Below are 21,133 nucleotides of genomic sequence, written 5' to 3' on the forward strand. Positions count from 1 at the left end.
TGTGTATCTGCACGTGAGCGTGAGTGTGTGTGTGTTACGTTGACACAGTTATACAGTATGTTGATAAATTACACTTTTCCTGTGTGTGTGTGTGTGTGTGTGTGTGTGTGTGTGTGTGTGTGTGTGTGTGTGTGTGTGTGTGTGTGTGTGTGTGTGTGTGTGTGTGTGTGTGTGTGTGTGTGTGTGTGTGTGTGTGTCTGTAGCTCTTGATGCCAGCTCTCATGGTGACCACTGGTAAAGATCCTGTTCTGCTGCCTGTCTTCTCCAGGGGAATGGAAAACATGGTGATAACACACACACAGACTGACACAAACAGACTGAGGAGATTATAAGTTAAGAGATCATATGTTAGGAGATCATATGTTAGGAGATCATATGTTAGGAGATCATAGGTTAGGAGATCATAGGTTAGGAGATCATATGTTAGGAGATCATAGGTTAGGAGATCATAAGTTAGGAGATCATAGGTTAGGAGATCATAGGTTAGGAGATCATAGGTTAGGAGATCATAGGTTAGGAGATCATAAGTTAGGAGATCATAGGTTAGGAGATCATAGGTTAGGAGATCATAGGTTAGGAGATCATAGGTTAGGAGATCATAGGTTAGGAGATCATATGTTAGGAGATCATATGTTAGGAGATCATATGTTAGGAGATCATAGGTTAGGAGATCATATGTTAGGAGATCATATGTTAGGAGATCATAGGTTAGGAGATCATAGGTTAGGAGATCATATGTTAGGAGATCATAGGTTAGGAGATCATAGGTTAGGAGATCATATGTTAGGAGATCATATGTTAGGAGATCATAGGTTAGGAGATCATAGGTTAGGAGATCATAGGTTAGGAGATCATATGTTAGGAGATCATATGTTAGGAGATCATATGTTAGGAGATCATATGTTAGGAGATCATCGCTGAATGGTTTTGCACCTGTTGTATCTTGTGAAGGCGAGAAATAAACTTTGATTTGACACACGTATACTCACACGTACACACACACAGAGACAGACAGACACACAGACAGACAGACAAACAGACAGACAGACAGACAGACAGACAGACAGACAGACAGACAGACAGACGCAACATAAACACAGACAGACAGACAGACAGACAGACAGACAGACAGACAGACAGACAGACAGACAGACAGACAGACAGACAGACAGACAGACGCAACACATACACATAAACACAGACAGACAGACAGACAGACAGACAGACAGACAGACAGACAGACAGACAGACAGACAGACAGACAGACAGACAGACAGACAGACAGACAGACAGACGCAACATAAACACAGACAGACAGACAGACAGACAGACAGACAGACAGACAGACAGACAGACAGACAGACACATACACATAAACACAGACAGACAGACAGACAGACAGACAGACAGACAGACAGACAGACAGACAGACGCAACACACACACATAAACACAGACAGACAGACAGACAGACAGACAGACAGACAGACAGACAGACAGACAGACAGACGCAACACACACACATACACATAAACACACACGCACACATACACACTGTAGGCAGACACATTTGTGTGTGTTATATACGTAAATGTGTCAGGTCTGTGTGTTTCAGATCCCCAACCTAACCAGAGGACACATTGAGGAGTGTGGACACTGGACCCAGATGGAAAGGTGGGCCACAGTTTGTTTGCGAGTGTGTTTGTCCTTGCCCTTGCGTGTGTGTGAGAGTTCATAGTGTCAACCTTTTAACCATCTGTCCTTGTTGACCTCAGTAACCCCCCCCCCCCCCCACACACACACACACACACACACACCACAAACACTAGTGCTGAACTATTACTAAACAACTGATTGATCGACATCGGTTCAATTACTTGAATTCTATTTACAGTGCCTTCAGAAAGTATTCCCCTTGACTTAATTCACATTTTGTTGTGTTACAGCCTGAATTCAAAATGGATCAAATCTTTTTTTTCTCACCCATCTATACACAATACCCCATAAATGACAAAGTAATGTTTTTAGAAATGTTCGCAAATTTATTTATTTATCAAATTCAGAAATATCTCATTTACTTCAGTATTCACACCCCTGAGTCAATACTTTGTAGAAGCACCTTTGGCGGTGATTACAGCTTTACAGTCTTGGGTATGTCTGGATCAGCTTTACAGTCTTGGGTATGTCTGGATCAGCTTTACAGTCTTGGGTATGTCTGGATCAGCTTTACAGTCTTGGGTATGCCTGTATCAGCTTTACAGTCTTGGGTATGCCTGGATCAGCTTTACAGTCTTGGGTATGCCTGTATCAGCTTTACAGTCTTGGGTATGCCTGTATCAGCTTTACAGTCTTGGGTATGTCTGGATCAGCCTTACAGTCTTGGGTATGTCTGTATCAGCTTTACAGTCTTGGGTATGTCTGGATCAGCTTTACAGTCTTGGGTATGTCTGTATCAGCTTGGAGTCGTCTTGGGTATGTCTGGATCAGCTATACAGTCTTGGGTATGTCTGGATCAGCTTTACAGTCTTGGGTATGTCTGGATCAGCTATACAGTCTTGGGTATGTCTGGATCAGCTATACAGTCTTGGGTATGTCTGGATCAGCTATACAGTCTTGGGTATGCCTGTATCAGCTTTACAGTCTTGGGTATGTCTGGATCAGCTTTACAGTCTTGGGTATGTCTGTATCAGCTTTACAGTCTTGGGTATGTCTGTATCAGCCTTACAGTCTTGGGTATGTCTGTATCAGCTTTACAGTCTTGGGTATGCCTGGATCAGCTTTACAGTCTTGGGTATGTCTGTATCAGCTTTGAGTCAGTCTTGGGTATGTCTGGATCAGCTATACAGTCTTGGGTATGCCTGGATCAGCTTTACAGTCTTGGGTATGTCTGGATCAGCTATGAGTCAGTCTTGGGTATGTCTGGATCAGCTATACAGTCTTGGGTATGTCTGGATCAGCTATACAGTCTTGGGTATGCCTGGATCAGCTTATACAGTCTTGGGTATGTCTGGATCAGCTATACAGTCTTGGGTATGTCTGGATCAGCTATACAGTCTTGGGTATGTCTGGATCAGCCTTCACAGTCTTGGGTATGTCTGGATCAGCCTTACAGTCTTGGGTATGCCTGTATCAGCTTTACAGTCTTGGGTATGCCTGTATCAGCTTTACAGTCTTGGGTATGTCTGTATCAGCTTTGAGTCGTCTTGGGTATGTCTGGATCAGCTATACAGTCTTGGGTATGTCTGGATCAGCTATACAGTCTTGGGTATGTCTGGATCAGTTATACAGTCTTGGGTATGTCTGGATCAGCTATACATTCTTGGGTATGTCTGTATCAGCTATACAGTCTTGGGTATGTCTGGATCAGCTTTACAGTCTTGGGTATGCCTGGATCAGCCTTACAGTCTTGGGTATGCCTGAATCAGCTTTACAGTCTTGGGTATGCCTGTATCAGCTTTACAGTCTTGGGTATGCCTGTATCAGCTTTGAGTCAGTCTTGGGTATGCCTGTATCAGCTTTACAGTCTTGGGTATGCCTGTATCAGCTTTACAGTCTTGGGTATGTCTGTATCAGCTTTGAGTCGTCTTGGGTATGTCTGGATCAGCTTTGCACATCTGGATTTGGAGATTTTCTCCCATTCTTCCTTGCAGAATTTGTCAAGCTCTATTGAGTTAGATGGGGAGCGGCATTGACCATCAATCTTCAGGTTTTTCCACAGATTTTCAATGGGATTCTATTCTTCACTCAAGGACTTTCCCATTCTTCTTCTGAAGCTGTTCTAGCATTGCTTTGGCTGTATGCTTGGAGTCATTGTCCTGTTGGAATGTACATTTTCATCAAGGATTTGCCTGTATTTGTCTCCATTCATTGCTCCCTCTATCCTTGCCAGTCTCCCAGTCCCTGCCACTGAAAAGCATCCCCATAGCATGATGCTGCCACCGCCTTGCTTCACGGTTGGGATTGTGTTAGACATGTGATGAGCTGTGCCTTGTTTACTCCAGACATACAGTAGGTCTTTGCATTCAGGCGAAAGAGTAACATTTTTATCTCATCTGACCACATCATCTTTTGCCTTATGCTCTCAGAGTTTTTCACATACCTTTTAACAAACTCCAGGCGTGCTGTCATGTGCCTTTTTCTCAGGGGTGGTTTCCGTCTGGCCACTCTCCCATAAATCCCAGATTGGTGAAGTGCTGTAGATAGACTGTTGTCCTTCTGGCAGGTTCTCCCAGCTCAACCAAGGAACTCTGTAGTTCTGTCAGAGTGGTCATTGGGTTCTTGGTCACCTCCCTGACCAAGGTTCTTCTTGCCCGGTTGCTCAGTTTGGTCAGACAGCCAGCTCTAGGAGGTAGTTACATATTTTTTCACTTTCCCAATGATGGAGACCACTGCGCTCTTGGAAACTTTCAACACTCTAGAAATTGTTTTCTACCCTTCCTTGGTCCTATCCATGTACAGTACCAGTCAAAAGTTTGGACACTCATACTAATTCCAGGGTTTTTCCACATTGTCGAATAATAGTGAAGACATCAAAATTATGAAATAACACATGGAGTTATGTAGTAACCAACAAAGTTATATTTCAGATTCTTCAAAGTAGCCACCCTTTGACTGACCTTCATGTCTTAAAGTAATGATGGACTGTCATTTCTCTTTGCTTATTTGAGCTGTTCTTGCCATAATATGGACTTGGTCTTTTACCAAATAGGGCTATCTTCTGTATACCACTCCTACCTTGTCACAACACAACTGATTGGCTCAAATGCATAAAGAAGGAAAGAAATTCCACAAATGAACTTTTTAACAAGTGTGGTGGAATTATTGTAATCAAAACGAGAGACTTTAGATTTCTTCAAATCAATCAAACTGTATTAATTAATTACTGCAGTAATGGAGCTGGTCGGTAATCACCCCTGGAGGTGATCACTGATAACTCAATATAGCTGGTCGGTAATCAGCCCTGGAGGTGATCACTGAGAACTCAACCAGCTGGTCGGTAACCACCCCTGGAGGTGATCACTGAGAACTCAACCAGCTGGTCGGTAATCAGCCCTGGAGGTGATCACTGAGAACTCAACCAGCTGGTCGGTAATCAGCCCTGGAGGTGATCACTGAGAACTCAACCAGCTGGTCGGTAATCACCCCTAGAGGTGATCACTGAGAACTCAACCAGCTGGTCGGTAATCACCCCTGGAGGTGATCACTGAGAACTCAACCAGCTGGTCGGTAACCACCCCTGGAGGTGATCACTGAGAACTCAACCAGCTGGTCGGTAATCACCCCTGGAGGTGATCACTGAGAACTCAACCAGCTGGTCGGTAATCACCCCTGGAGGTGATCACTGAGAACTCAACCAGCTGGTCGGTAATCACCCCTAGAGGTGATCACTGAGAACTCAACCAGCTGGTCGGTAATCACCCCTGGAGGTGATCACTGAGAACTCAACCAGCTGGTCGGTAACCACCCCTGGAGGTGATCACTGACAACTCAACCAGCTGGTCGGTAATCAGCCCTGGAGGTGATCACTGAGAACTCAACCAGCTGGTCGGTAATCAGCCCTGGAGGTGATCACTGAGAACTCAACCAGCTGGTCGGTAATCACCCCTGGAGGTAATCACTGAGAACTCAACCAGCTGGTTGGTAATCACCCCTGGAGGTGATCACTGAGAACTCAACCAGCTGGTCGGTAACCACCCCTGGAGGTGATCACTGAGAACTCAACCAGCTGGTCGGTAATCACCCCTGGAGGTGATCACTGAGAACTCAACCAGCTGGTCGGTAATCACCCCTGGAGGTGATCACTGAGAACTCAACCAGCTGGTCGGTAATCAGCCCTGGAGGTGATCACTGAGAACTCAACCAGCTGGTCGGTAATCACCCCTAGAGGTGATCACTGAGAACTCAACCAGCTGGTCGGTAATCACCCCTGGAGGTGATCACTGAGAACTCAACCAGCTGGTCGGTAATCACCCCTGGAGGTGATCACTGAGAACTCAACCAGCTGGTCGGTAACCACCCCTGGAGGTGATCACTGAGAACTCAACCAGCTGGTCGGTAACCACCCCTGGAGGTGATCACTGAGAACTCAACCAGCTGATTTGAGCCGCAGCATTTTATAGCAAAGTCCATCCTGCTTCAGTTTACATGACACACAACAGATGTATGGAATGGGTCACAAGGTTAAGATTAGTATGAAAGATACTTATAATTCACAGCAGACAGTATCTGCTGTAAAAACAGTTTTCATTGTATAGAGACCAGTGTCTGGCCTCCCCCAACTCCATACTGGAGCCATGTCTTCCTGGTACCGTATAGAACAGAAACATTAACTCGTGCTCCGGAATGCGGAGATGAAATGTGGAATCCCCAGAGACCTTGTAAATCTTCTGTCAGTGTTATCTCCCAGAGGCCCACTTTCAGTTCACACAGACACAATAGAGAGTTATAAGAACCCTATATTATGTTGCATAACACAACCATTTGATGCAATAAAAGTATTATAACATAGGCTTATAATTTCCACCATACAAAGCACACCTGTTAATTGAAATGCATTCCAGATGACTACCTCATGAAGCTGGTTGAGAGAATGCCAAGAGTGTGCAAAGCTGTCAAGGCGAAGGGCGGCTACTTTTGGTTACTTCATGATTTCATATATGTTATTTCATAGTTTTGATGTCTTCACTATTATTCTACAATTTAGAAAATAGTAAAAAATAAAGAAAAACCCTTAAATGAATAGGTGTGTCCAAACTTTTGACTGGTACTGTATGTAAATGAGATATTTCTGTATTTCATTCTCAATAAATGTGAAAAGTTTTCTAAAAACATGTTTTCACTTTGTGATTATGAGCTACTGTCTGTAGAAGGGTGATAAAAAAAATCCATTGAATCCACTTTGAATTCAAATGGTAACTTTACAAGTAAAGTTGTGGGGCTAGCTAAAGCTCTTTAAACATTTGTTTGTTATAGTGAAAGAAGTGTAAAAAATGTGGTTGAGGTATGTAACAGACCAGGACCAGAGCTACAGTAGTCAGGCTGTAACTCAACGAATTGTGGAATAAGTCAAGGGGTATGAGTATTTTCTGAAGGTACTATGCGTTATCTACTTTGAAGAACTAGTTAAAATGGTTTTGTCAGCCAGCTAGCTACTAGCCTAGTTCAATATGATTACTCGTGGACTCGTGGCGATGGTTGGCTGGCTGCTACTGCCTGAGAAGATATGAGATTACTTTATTAAGGAATTAAAAAAGAAGAAAGTAATCAAATTAAAACGAAGTAGTGCAATAATATACACAACTGAAATATTTTATGAAAGTAAAGTAAAGTCATGTGAATAAATTATGTTTAATAAGTGATAAGCAGTAATGGGCATTCACTAACATCATGTGTTGTTATAGCAACCCAGTGTGATGGATGAAGGCAGGTGATGGCTGAGGGAAATTAAAAAATATCTCAAGTACTTTAAAATGATCAAATTATTTCATAATGCATTAATTCATGTTTTTAATCGAAAACTGTGATTCTTTTTTATAACTGAAACCAAACCGACCTCAAAAAGCACTAATCGCTCAGCACTAATACAAACACACAGACACACAGACACACACACACACACACACACACAGTCTTGTACAACTAACCTTGTGGGGACACACAATTCAGTCCCATTCAAAATCCTATTTTCCCTAAACATTAACCCTAACCCGTACCCTTACTCTAAGCCTAAACCTAACCTGAAAACCGGGCATTATTTTTTTTGAAAATTATATTTAACCTTTATTTAACTAGGCAAGTCAGTTAAGAACAGATTCTTATTTACAGTATTGGCCTACACTGGCCAAACCCGGACGACGCTGGGCCAATTGTGCGCCGTCCTATGGGACTCCCAATCACGGCCGGTTGTGATACAGCCTGGAATCAAACCGGGGTGTCTGTAGTGACGCCTCAAGCACTGAGATGCAGTGCCTTAAACCGCTGCGCCACTCGGGAGCTTTAACCCTAAACCTAATTCTAACCCTGACACGAATTCTAATCTTAACCCTAAACCTAATTCTAACCCTGACACTAATTCTAATCTTAACCCTAAACCACCTAGAAATAGCATTTAACTTTGTTGAGACTAACGGGTAGCCTAGCGGTTAAGAGCGAAAGTTTGCTTGTTTGAATCCCAGAAGCGTCAAAGTGGAAGGCAGTAAAGCCCCCAACAACAAATACTCCCCGGATGTCGATTAAGGAAGCCCCCTGCCCCTCTCTGATTGAGGGGTTGGGTTGAATGCGGAAGACACATTTCGGTTGAATGCATTCAGTTGTACAACTGACTAGGTATCCCCCTTTCCCTTCCTGAAAGGTCGCTGGTTTGAATCTCCGACTAGGTGAAAATGATGTCGATGTGCCTTGAGCAAGGCACTTAACACTAATTGCTCCTGTAAGTCACTCTGGATAAGAGTGACTGCTAAATGACTGTAATGTCAAATGTTAGGGTTAATTTTTTTAATCCGATTTTATGACCGTTGCTGTGTCAGTTAGTGACCACTATGCATAGCTGCTTCCAGAAAAACGTTAACTTCCCATAGTCACCTGGGCCCAGTTTTTCAAAAGTTATCTATCCACATTTCTAGTATTGGATAGGATTTACATGCATAGAAATATAATGAATAGAATGGGCGGTCGCCACTGAAGTCAATAATTCGTTCCATTTTATTTATTCTACTTCTTTGCATTTAATCCTACCTGATAGGTGAAATCCAGATAGATAACTTTTTTAGAAACTGGGTACAGAATGTCAAGTATACTCACATCTGACCCCTGATTTAAAGCCCTGCTGAGGATGGACGGGGTCAAATAGGGGTTAAAAATTAAGGGGTCACAACTGCTGCTCTGCATGTTAAAGCTGTGTCTAAAGCAGTTGGTCCTTTTTGTGGTATAAACCGTGTGTATTAGCAAAGATATTTGTGTATATTGGCAGATAGATTAGGCACACCTTGGGTGTTTATATGTGTGTGTGTGTGTGTGTGTGTGTGTGTGTGTGTGTGTGTGTGTGTGTGTGTGTGTGTGTGTGTGTGTTTTTCAGGCCATCTGAGCTGAACACCATTCTGATCTCATGGCTGAAGGACACTCACAGCAACACTGGGGTTGCCGTGACACCCAAGGTGTGATCAGTTACCATGACTGGCCACTCCTCGGAGCCTGGTTCCTCTCTAGGTTTCTTCCTAGGTTCCTGCAGGTTGACATTTATTTGTCCTGGAGGCAGAGCTGAGCCATTTGCACTAGATGGGCCAGCTGCAAAGTCAAAATTGGATATATATATATATATATATAACAAATTTGTGGACACAATTTAAGAGAAATGCACTTTTTTTGCGTAGGGAACATTTCTGAGATCTTTTATTTAAGCTCATGAAACATGGGACCAACACTTCATATTTTCGTTCAGTATATAATTGAAAGTTGAGCATAAGGTTAACAGTGTGCTTAAGGTTATTTTCTATAACTTTGTGACTGTGCCAGCTAGTGACCACCCTGCAGAGCTGCCTCCAGAACACGAGTCATCCCAATAAATGCTAACTTTCCTTCTAGGGAGTTTTTTTTTAAACTATGCTTCTGCTTCAACATTGCTTGCTCTCTGGGGGGTTTTAGACTGGGCATCTGTAAAGCACTTGGTGACAACTGCTGATGTAAACATGGCTTTATAAATTACATTTGATTGATTGATTAACAATTTATTCCCCTTTAAGTGTACTACTTTTGAAAATGCACTTTCTAGTGCACTAGGAAATAGGCTGAGCATTTATAATGATTGGTTATTATTACACAAGACGCTTGACTCTTCTGAAGAGATACATCCGCAGTGGGCAAAAAAGCTGTAACCACAACACTTCTAGCACGAGGTCTCAAAACTTCCCCTTTAAATGAGACATTTCATGAGAAAGTTTCGATTTAATATATGCAGATAAAAACAGTGTGATAATGTTGTTTATATCTTTGCAGTTGTGAGCAGCAATATTCCATTCTCATTTTGCAAAAAAAAAAAATGTATCCCCTCGAAAACCCTGAGCTAAAGTATGGTGTAATTGGTCAGGTGCTTGATTAAGTTCTGGGTCCATACATGTTAGGAGAAGATATGAAGAGATGCTAGAACCAGATCTAGGAGCTCCACCCTCTCTCTTTTGAAGTTAAGGACAAATGTGGTCCCGTGTGGCTCAGTTGGTAGAGCATGGTGTTCGCAACACCAGGGTTGTGGGTTTGATTCCCACGGGGAACCAGTACGGGGTAAAAAAAAATGTATGAAATGTATGCATTCACTACTGTAAGTTGCTCTGGATAAGAGCGTCAGCTAAATGACTTAAATGTAAATGCCCCCCCTTCCAAAATTCAAAAGATAGTAAAACCTGTGAAATCGTGGTTTGTCTAAATAACCATTGATGAAAAAAAAAAAAAACACCGGATCTATTGCTGGTCGTTAGCGATCGGGGCCCCTTAGTATAAAGACAGATCAATGGTAGCGTTTACGTTTACAGAGTCTGTCCACCAGAAATGTTGCAACAATCGATGCATCCCGTCTATTTGATATGTTGTGGTTAGGCTACTTTGTGGACTGGCTGTCTGAGTTTATTTTATCCACACTGGCAGGGATATAATTTAACCAATAAGGCCCGAGGAGGTGTGGTATATGGCCAATATATCACGGCTAAGGGCTGTTCTTAAGCACTACGCATCGCGGAGTGCCTGGACACAGCCCTTTAGCCGTGGTATATTGGCCATATATCACAATCCCCCCGAGGTGCCTTATTGCTGTTATAAACTGGTTACCAATGTAATTAGAGCAGTAAAAAAAATAATGTTTTGTCATACCCATGGTACACCGTCTGATATTCCACGGCTGTCGGACAATCAGCATTCATGGCTCGAACCACCCAGTTTATATTAGTTATTATTAGCTTTACTTCTATCATAACTTAACTATTAATATGCCTACTAGCTAACGACTATAATGTTATTATTATTCAACAATTATAATTTGAGGTGTTATGTAGACTGTGTGTCCTACTGTTGATTGAAAGCCCTGTTTTAATGGTATTTTCCTGCACTGGGCTTCATACTATTAAACTGGCTGTGAGAAAGGTTGAGGGCTAGGTGAGACGGGAGGAGATTAGTGGGTGATGATTTGGACAACGTCACACTGGCTCTGTAACCCAGCGACACTCACCCACTCTCTGTCACTGAAGTCTCTCTCTTTCTGTTTCTCTATCGCTCTCTCTCTCTCTCTCTCTCTCTCTCAGCCACAGAGCATGACCCCGCCCCTAACCAGACGTTATAAGGACAGACCAACTGATTAGCATATTCCTATTTACACCATTAGTATATTCATAGTCCACAGAATAGTCTTCAAGACTGAGCAGCTGTGGGTGAGACAGGACACTCTCTGTCTTCAAGACTGAGCAGCTGTGGGTCTGACAGGTCACTCTCTGTCAGGTTACCTGACACAAACCAGTAGGCGATGGTGTTAGGACTTATTGATGACTGTGACTGTGGATCAATACCACCAATGTTTCTAGACCCACTGGGACCACTGATGCACAGAGAGGAGGGACCGCGTGGGTACCAGAGGGTCAAGAGACAAAAGCCCATTTTGATCCAATGACTTTTTCTATTTATGCTTCAGGACATGTTATTACAGATGGTCTTATCAAACAGCTTTCCTCCACGATGCTATACACACATTCATAACACACGTTCATATTAACACAAGGAGAAAGGGCTTTGAAGATGCAATGATATTTGTAAATAAATACTTTCCTTTATTGTGCCACGTCTTTTCATTCCCCAGAACACAAACACAACAGATTTATACTTTCTCCATTGTTTCATCCCCCACATCACAATAACAACAATATGAGATGGAATGCAATTATTTCTGGAATGCAATTATTTCACACTCATCCCTTAAACTGAAGACATAAACCCCATACTCAACCCCTGCCTCTTTCTCCCTCTTTCTCTCTCTTTCTCTCTCTTTCTCTGACACACAGACACAGAGGAAACAGGGAAATCATTTTACTTTATTTAAATCAAATTTTATTTGTCACATGCGCCGAATACAACAGGTGAAGATCTTACCGTGAAATACTGACTTACGAGGCCTCAACCAACAATGCCGTTTTATATAATCTAGATAATGTTCACCCTGAACGTAAAAACTAAAATGAAAAGATAACATGACCCTATATCAGCAGACTGGGCTGGAGTTATTATACACTACACTGGAGTTAGTATACACTACACTGGAGTTGTACACTACACTGGAGTTATACACTACACTGGAGTTATTATACACTACACTGGAGTTGTACACTACACTGGAGTTATTATACACTACACTGGAGTTATTATACACTACACTGGTGTTGTACACTACACTGGAGTTGTACACTACACTGGAGTTATTATACACTACACTGGAGTTATACACTACACTGGAGTTATACACTACACTGGAGTTAGTATACACTACACTGGAGTTATACACTACACTGGAGTTGTACACTACACTGGAGTTGTACACTACACAAGTTATTATACACTACACTGGAGTTGTACACTACACGAGTTATTTCACTACACTGGAGTTATTATACACTACACTGGAGTTGTACACTACACTGGAGTTATTATACACTACACTGGAGTTATTATACACTACACTGGAGTTGTAGACAACACTGGAGTTATACACTACACTGGAGTTGTACACTACACTGGAGTTATTATACACTACACTGGAGTTATACACTACACTGGAGTTATTATACACTACACTGGAGTTATACACTACACTGGAGTTATTATACACTACACTGGAGTTGTACACTACACTGGAGTTATACACTACACTGGAGTTATTATACACTACACTGGAGTTATACACTACACTGGAGTTGTACACTACACTGGAGTTGTACACTACACTGGAGTTATTTCACTACACTGGAGTTATTATACACTACACTGGAGTTATTATACACTACACTGGAGTTAGTATACACTACACTGGAGTTGTACACTACACTGGAGTTATACACTACACTGGAGTTATTATACACTACACTGGAGTTGTACACTACACTGGAGTTATTATACACTACACTGGAGTTATTATACACTACACTGGTGTTGTACACTACACTGGAGTTGTACACTACACTGGAGTTATTATACACTACACTGGAGTTATACACTACACTGGAGTTATACACTACACTGGAGTTAGTATACACTACACTGGAGTTATACACTACACTGGAGTTGTACACTACACTGGAGTTGTACACTACACAAGTTATTATACACTACACTGGAGTTGTACACTACACGAGTTATTTCACTACACTGGAGTTATTATACACTACACTGGAGTTGTACACTACACTGGAGTTATTATACACTACACTGGAGTTTTATACACTACACTGGAGTTATTATACACTACACTGGAGTTGTACACTACACTGGAGTTATTTCACTACACTGGAGTTATTATACACTACACTGGAGTTATTATACACTACACTGGAGTTAGTATACACTACACTGGAGTGATTATACACTACACTGGAGTTGTAGACAACACTGGAGTTATACACTACACTGGAGTTGTACACTACACTGGAGTTATTATACACTACACTGGAGTTATACACTACACTGGAGTTATTATACACTACACTGGAGTTATACACTACACTGGAGTTATTATACACTACACTGGAGTTGTACACTACACTGGAGTTATACACTACACTGGAGTTATTATACACTACACTGGAGTTATACACTACACTGGAGTTGTACACTACACTGGAGTTGTACACTACACTGGAGTTATTATACACTACACTGGAGTTGTACACTACACTGGAGTTGTACACTACACTGGAGTTGTACACTACACTGGAGTTATTATACACTACACTGGAGTTGTACACTACACTGGAGTTATTATACACTACACTGGAGTTATATACTATTTTAACTATACATTCCAATCTGCTAGGATTCTCCTTGTTGTTCCTCATTAGCAGGAATCCGTAGGCTGATCCACACCATCCTCACCGCAGTGTAGCGAAACAGAAAGTAAGCTGGCCAGACTTCAGGATGTTTCCCTCCGCTGGTGAGGAATAGAACGACAGGTGATTCTCCCTCAAGGATTTAAAATGAATGTACTGGTGTAAGAAAGATGGTGGCCCAGCATGAGGTCCAGGGAGAGGGGGGAGAAGGGGGTTCAGACGGTAGGCAGAGTTCTAGAACACAGCCGCTGTTGTAGTCATTGTTACAACTTCCTCTTCTTAAACAGCTCCTTCCAGGTAGGCAGGATCTGGATGTAAACCTTCTCAATCTGTAACCAATCACAACAGACCTTTTCAATCTGTAACCAATCACAAAAGACCTTTTCAATCTGTAACCAATCACTAAATACCTTTTCAATCTGCAACCAATCACAACAGACCTTTTCAATCTACAACCAACCACATCAGACATTGTTGCACATCGTACCACCATCAAAGACTCTCACCACCCCTACCCCTTACCTGTGTAGACTTCTTGAGTCCGTATCTGAAGAGCGTGGCCTGGTGTTCAGAGTTATGGAACAAGATGTCGAAGGTGACATCCTTACCCATCATATCGTCTATAGCAGGCTTCACCACAGAGTAGAAGTCCCTGGGAGGATGGACCTCATCCAGCATGTTCCTTACCTACACATGGTAAGAGGAGCTATGACCTCACATACACATGGTAAGAGGAGCTATGACCTCACATACACATGGTAAGAGGAGCTATGATCTCACCTATACACATGGTAAGAGGAGATATTACCACACACACAATCTAGAATAATCTAAATATTGACCATATCTGAGTGTGTTACCTTGTATCGTCGTCCCACCACCTCCACTGGGTCCAGTTTGACCTCTGACCTCAGGGCTCGACCAAAAAGCAGGAGCTTCGTCTCCGAGTCTACACACACACGCAGTCAGTCAGTCAGTACAGCATTGCGTGTGTGTGTGTGTGTGTGTGTGTGTGTGTGTGTGTGTGTGTGTGTGTGTGTGTGTGTGTGTGTGTGTGTGTGTGTGTGTGTGTGTGTGTGTGTGTGTGTGTGTGTGTGTGTGTGTGTGTGTGTGTGTGTGTGTGTGTGTGTGTGTGTGTGTGTGTGTGTGTGTGTGTGGACGTGTGTGTGTGTGGACGTGTGTGTGTGTGGACGTGTGTGTGTGTGTGTGTGGACGTGTTTAACTATACTTGTGTGGACCAGAAGTCCCCCCAAGAATAGTAAACAAACAAAAATGTGACCAACTGGAGACATTTTGTTAATCCCCCACAAGGTCAAATGCAATTTCTAGGGGGTTTAGGGTTAGAATTAGTGTTAGGGTTAGGAGCTAGGGGTTAGGGGTTAGGAGCTAGGGGTTAGGAGCTAGGGTTAGGGGTTAGGAGCTAGGGTTAGGGGTTAGGAGCTAGGGTTAGGGGTTAGGAGCTAGGGTTAGGGGTTAGGAGCTAGGGGTTAGGGGTTAGGAGCTAGGGTTAGGGGTTAGGGGTTAGGAGCTAGGGGATAGGGGTTAGGAGCTAGGGGTTAGGGGTTAGGAGCTAGGGGTTAGGAGCTAGGGTTAGGGGTTAGGAGCTAGGGGTTAGGAGCTAGGGGTTAGGGGTTAGGAGCTAGGGTTAGGGGTTAGGAGCTAGGGTTAGGGGTTAGGAGCTAGGGTTAGGGGTTAGGAGCTAGGGGTTAGGAGCTAGGGGTTAGGGGTTAGGAGCTAGGGTTAGGGGTTAGGAGCTAGGGGTTAGGGGTTAGGAGCTAGGGGTTAGGAGCTAGGGGTTAGGAGCTAGGGTTAGGGGAAAATAGGAATTTTAATTGGACTGAATTCTATGTCCCCACAAGGTTAGCTGTACAAGACTGTGTGTGTGTGTGTGTGTGTGTGTGTGTGTGTGTGTGTGTGTGTGTGTGTGTGTGTGTGTGTGTGTGTGTGTGTGTGTGTGTGTGTGTGTATATATATAGACACACAGACCTCTGCAGGTGAGATGTGCTACGTAGGGCACTCCATCTCTCTCTCCGTAGTAAATTCCGAAATGTGAAAAGTATTTATTCCGAGGAAACTCCAGGATGTCTCCTGGGAACGGCTTTGGATGAGAACTCCCCTACAAGGCAGAGAGAGAGACTGAGATGCAGTCACTCTCACTCACTCACTCACTCACTCACTCACACTCTTACATACATACGCACGCACCCCCCCCCCCGACCCCAAACTCAGAACCAACCCCCCGCTACAGTTGTTATGTTGTTAGTAAATGCTAGCTAGACCCCAAACTCAGAACCAACCCCCCGCTACAGTTGTTCTGTTGTTAGTAAATACTAGCTAGACCCCAAACTCAGAACCAACCCCCCGCTACAGTTGTTATGTTAGTAAATACTAGCTAGACCCCAAACTCAGAACCAACCCCCCGCTACAGTTGTTATGTTGTTAGTAAATGCAAGCTAGACCCCAAACTCAGAACCAACCCCCCGCTACAGTTGTTATGTTGTTAGTAAATACTAGCTAGACCCCAAACTCAGAACCAACCCCCCGCTACAGTTGTTATGTTAGTAAATGCAAGCTAGACCCCAAACTCAGAACCAACCCCCCGCTACAGTTGTTATGTTGTTAGTAAATACTAGCTAGACCCCAAACTCAGAACCAACCCCCCGCTACAGTTGTTATGTTGTTAGTAAATACTAGCTAGACCCCAAACTCAGAACCAACCCCCCGCTACAGTTATGTTGTTAGTAAATGCTAGCTAGACCCCAAACTCAGAACCAACCCCCCGCTACAGTTGTTATGTTGTTAGTAAATGCTAGCTGCTAGTTCTACAGATTGGTATTTCCTCTAAACTGAAGTCATTACAGAATCAGAGTCTAACGTTCATGAAAAAAAACTATAGAATAATGTCGGATCACATAACAATCCTAACACAATAACAGTATACCATCTAATCACATGATACGATGAAGTATCCTACCAGGTACAGTAATGATATGAAGTATCCTACCAGGTACAGTAATGATATGAAGTATCCTACCAGGTACAGTAATGATATGAAGTATCCGACCAGGTACAGTAATGATCTGATGAAGTATCCTACCAGGTACAGTAATGATATGAAGTATCCTACCAGGTACAGTAATGATATGATGAATTATTCTACCAGGTACAGTAATTATATGAAGTATGCTACCAGGTACAGTAATGATATGAAGTATCCTACCATGTACAGTAATGATATGAAGTATCCTACCAGGTACAGAAATGATATGAAGTATCTTACCATGTACAGTAATGATATGAAGTATCCTACCAGGTACAGAAATGATATGAAGTATCCTACCAGGTGCAGTAATGATATGAAGTATCCTACCAGGTACAGTAATGATCTGATGAAGTATCCTACCAGGTACAGTAATGATATGAAGTATCCTACCAGGTACAGTAATGATATGATAAAGTATCCTACCAGGTACAGTAATGATATGAAGTATCCTACCAGGTACAGTAATGATATGATGAATTATTCTACCAGGTACAGTAATGATATGAAGTATCCTACCAGGTACAGTAATGATATGAAGTATCCTACCAGGTACAGTAATGATATGAAGTATCCTACCAGGTACAGTAATGATATGAAGTATCCGACCAGGTACAGTAATGATCTGATGAAGTATCCTACCAGGTACAGTAATGATATGAAGTATCCTACCAGGTACAGTAATGATATGAAGTATCCTACCAGGTACAGTAATGATATGAAGTATCCGACCAGGTACAGTAATGATCTGATGAAGTATCCTACCAGGTACAGTAATGATATGAAGTATCCTACCAGGTACAGTAATGATATGAAGTATCCGACCAGGTACAGTAATGATCTGATGAAGTATCCTACCAGGTACAGTAATGATATGAAGTATCCTACCAGGTACAGTAATGATATGATGAATTATTCTACCAGGTACAGTAATTATATGAAGTATGCTACCAGGTACAGTAATGATATGAAGTATCCTACCATGTACAGTAATGATATGAAGTATCCTACCAGGTACAGAAATGATATGAAGTATCCTACCATGTACAGTAATGATATGAAGTATCCTACCAGGTACAGAAATGATATGAAGTATCCTACCAGGTACAGTAATGATATGAAGTATCCTACCAGGTACAGTAATGATCTGATGAAGTATCCTACCAGGTACAGTAATGATATGAAGTATCCTACCAGGTACAGTAATGATATGAAGTATCCTACCAGGTACAGTAATGATATGAAGTATCTTACCAGGTACAGTAATGATATGAAGTATCCTACCAGGTACAGTAATGATATGATGAATTATTCTACCAGGTACAGTAATGATATGAAGTATCCTACCAGGTACAGTAATGATATGAAGTATCCTACCAGGTACAGTAATGATATGAAGTATCCTACCAGGTACAGTAATGATATGAAGTATCCGACCAGGTACAGTAATGATCTGATGAAGTATCCTACCAGGTACAGTAATGATATGAAGTATCCTACCAGGTACAGTAATGATATGAAGTATCCTACCAGGTACAGTAATGATATGAAGTATCCGACCAGGTACAGTAATGATCTGATGAAGTATCCTACCAGGTACAGTAATGATATGAAGTATCCTACCAGGTACAGTAATGATATGAAGTATCCGACCAGGTACAGTAATGATCTGATGAAGTATCCTACCAGGTACAGTAATTATATGAAGTATCCTACCAGGTACAGTAATGATATGATGAATTATTCTACCAGGTACAGTAATTATATGAAGTATGCTACCAGGTACAGTAATGATATGAAGTATCCTACCATGTACAGTAATGATATGAAGTATCCTACCAGGTACAGAAATGATATGAAGTATCCTACCATGTACAGTAATGATATGAAGTATCCTACCAGGTACAGAAATGATATGAAGTATCCTACCAGGTACAGTAATGATATGAAGTATCCTACCAGGTACAGTAATGATCTGATGAAGTATCCTACCAGGTACAGTAATGATATGAAGTATCCTACCAGGTACAGAAATGATATGAAGTATCCTACCAGGTACAGTAATGATATGAAGTATCCTACCAGGTACAGTAATGATATGAAGTAGCCTACCAGGTACAGTAATGATCTGATGAAGTATCCTACCAGGTACAGTAATGATATGATGAAGTATCCTACCAGGTACAGTAATGATATGAAGTATCCTACCAGGTACAGTAATGATATGATAAAGTATCCTACCAGGTACAGTAATGATATGAAGTATCCTACCAGGTACAGTAATGATCTGATGAAGTATCCTACCAGGTACAGTAATGATATGATGAAGTATCCTACCAGGTACAGTAATGATATGAAGTATCCTACCAGGTACAGTAATGATATGATAAAGTATCCTACCAGGTACAGTAATGATATGATAAAGTATCCTACCAGGTACAGTAATGATATGAAGTATCCTACCAGGTACAGTAATGATATGATAAAGTATCCTACCAGGTACAGTAATGATATGAAGTATCCTACCAGGTACAGTAATGATATGATAAAGTATCCTACCAGGTACAGTAATGATATGAAGTATCCTACCAGGTACAGTAATGATCTGAATATAATAACAGAAAAGTAGCATCGTACCAGGCCCATGGTGATAGCTGTGTTGGTTCTTCTGTGTGCTTTGAAAATCAGGTCACACACAAACAAAAGAGAGCATGTGGAGATGATCTGAGATAATGTTTTGCATAGGGGACCCTGATAATACGAGCCCCCACCGCAATAAATCTATTCTTCTTCATCAGGAAACACCTGTTGACGCACACCCTAAACTAGACAGAAATAACACATATTGAATCATGTAGTAACCAAAAAATGTGTGTTAAATAAATCAAAATAGATTTTATATTTGCGATTCTTCAAAGTAGCCACCATTTGCCTTGTTGACAGCTTTGCACACTCTTGGCATTCTCTCAACCAGCTTCTTGAGGTTGTCACCTGGAATGCATTTCAATTAACAGGTGTGCCTTGTTAAAAGTTAATTAGTGGAAATCTTTTTATTTCTTAATGCGTTTGAGGCAACCAGTTGTGTTGTGAGAAGGTAGGGTTGGTATACAGAAGATAGCCCTATTTGGTAAAAGACCATGTCCATATTATGGCAAGAACAACTCAAATAAGCAAAGAGAAACAACCATCATTACTTTAAGAGATGAAAGTCAGTCAATATGGAACATTTCAAGAAAGTTCCTTCAAGTGGAGTCGCAAAATCCATCAAGTGCTATGATGAAACTGGCTCTCATGAGGACCGCCACAGGAAGGAAAGACCCAGAGTTACCTCTGCTGCAGAGGATAGGTTCATTAGAGTTACCAGACTCAGAAATTGCAGCCCAAATAAATGCTTCACAGAGTTCAGGTAACAGATCTCAACATCAACTGTTCAGAGGAGACTGTGTGAATCAGGCCTTCATGGTCGAATTGCTGCAAAGAAACCACTACTAAAGGACACCAATAATAAGAAGAGACTTGCTTGGGCCAAGAAACATGAGCAATGGACATTAGACCGGTGGAAATCTGTCCAAATTTGAGATTTTTGGTTCCAACCACCGTGTCTTTGTTAGACGCAGAGTAGGTGAACAGATGATCTCCGCATGTGAAGTTCCCACCGTGAAGCATGGAGGAGGAGGTGTGATGGTGTGGGGGTGCTTTGCTGGTGACACTGTCAGTGATTTATTTAGAATTCAAGGCACACTTAACCAGCATGGCTACCACAGCATTCTGCAGCGATACGCCATCCCATATGGTTTGCGCTTAGTGGGACTATCATTTGTTTTTCAACAGGACAATGACCCAACACACCTCCAGGCTGTGTAAGGGCTAATTTACCAAGGAGAATGCTGGAGTGCTGTATCAGATGACCTGGCCTCCACAATCCCCCTGACCTCAACCAAATTGAGATGGTTTGGTATGAGTTGGACCGCAGAGTGAAGGAAAAGCAGTCAACAAGTGCTCAGCATATGTGGGAAGCTGGTTGAGAG

The 21,133-nt window shown here is 42.1% G+C and overlaps 2 protein-coding genes across 4 annotated transcripts in view; one reads left to right on the plus strand and one right to left on the minus strand.

The window, feature by feature from the left end:
• Positions 1-11,808, plus strand: part of ephx2 (epoxide hydrolase 2, cytoplasmic) — a 34,112-nt gene extending 22,304 nt beyond the window's left edge. The window contains exons 17-20 of one of the 3 annotated variants that reach the window (XR_006762943.2): positions 204-284; positions 1,615-1,673; positions 9,073-9,225; positions 11,282-11,419. Coding sequence is in view for 2 of the 3 variants with exons in the window: in XM_082961723.1 (XP_082817849.1) it covers positions 204-284; positions 1,615-1,673; positions 9,073-9,151; positions 11,282-11,338 (276 nt within the window). In the remaining variant the exon portion in view is untranslated. Of the gene's footprint in view, positions 1-203; positions 285-1,614; positions 1,674-9,072; positions 9,226-11,281 lie in introns of all 3 variants that reach the window. The other 2 variants (XM_082961723.1, XM_045711372.2) reach the window with 2 other exon arrangements.
• Positions 11,809-14,039: 2,231 nt separating this feature from the next.
• plaat1l (phospholipase A and acyltransferase 1-like) lies at positions 14,040-19,804 on the minus strand. The gene is made up of 5 exons (XM_045711423.2): positions 19,743-19,804; positions 16,052-16,181; positions 14,926-15,014; positions 14,588-14,752; positions 14,040-14,394 (listed from the first exon to the last, which is right to left on the minus strand). The coding sequence occupies exons 1-5, from the start codon at positions 19,749-19,751 to the stop codon at positions 14,329-14,331; spliced, it is 459 nt and encodes a 152-aa protein (XP_045567379.1). The 5' UTR covers positions 19,752-19,804; the 3' UTR covers positions 14,040-14,328.
• Between the last annotated feature and the right edge of the window lie 1,329 nt (positions 19,805-21,133).

This window comes from Salmo salar, chromosome 01 (genome assembly GCF_965601325.2).
Source record: "Salmo salar chromosome 01, fSalSal1, whole genome shotgun sequence".
In the NCBI taxonomy this organism is placed as follows: Eukaryota; Metazoa; Chordata; class Actinopteri; order Salmoniformes; family Salmonidae; genus Salmo; species Salmo salar.

Bases quoted from the DNA above. Each gene is read 5' to 3' on its own strand.
- plaat1l (XM_045711423.2), bottom strand. The intron at 14,753-14,925 runs GTAACACACTCA...TACCATGTGTAG, and splicing joins TGGTGGGACGACGATACAAG to GTAAGGAACATGCTGGATGA. The intron at 14,395-14,587 runs GTAAGGGGTAGG...GATTGGTTACAG, and splicing joins GACTCAAGAAGTCTACACAG to ATTGAGAAGGTTTACATCCA.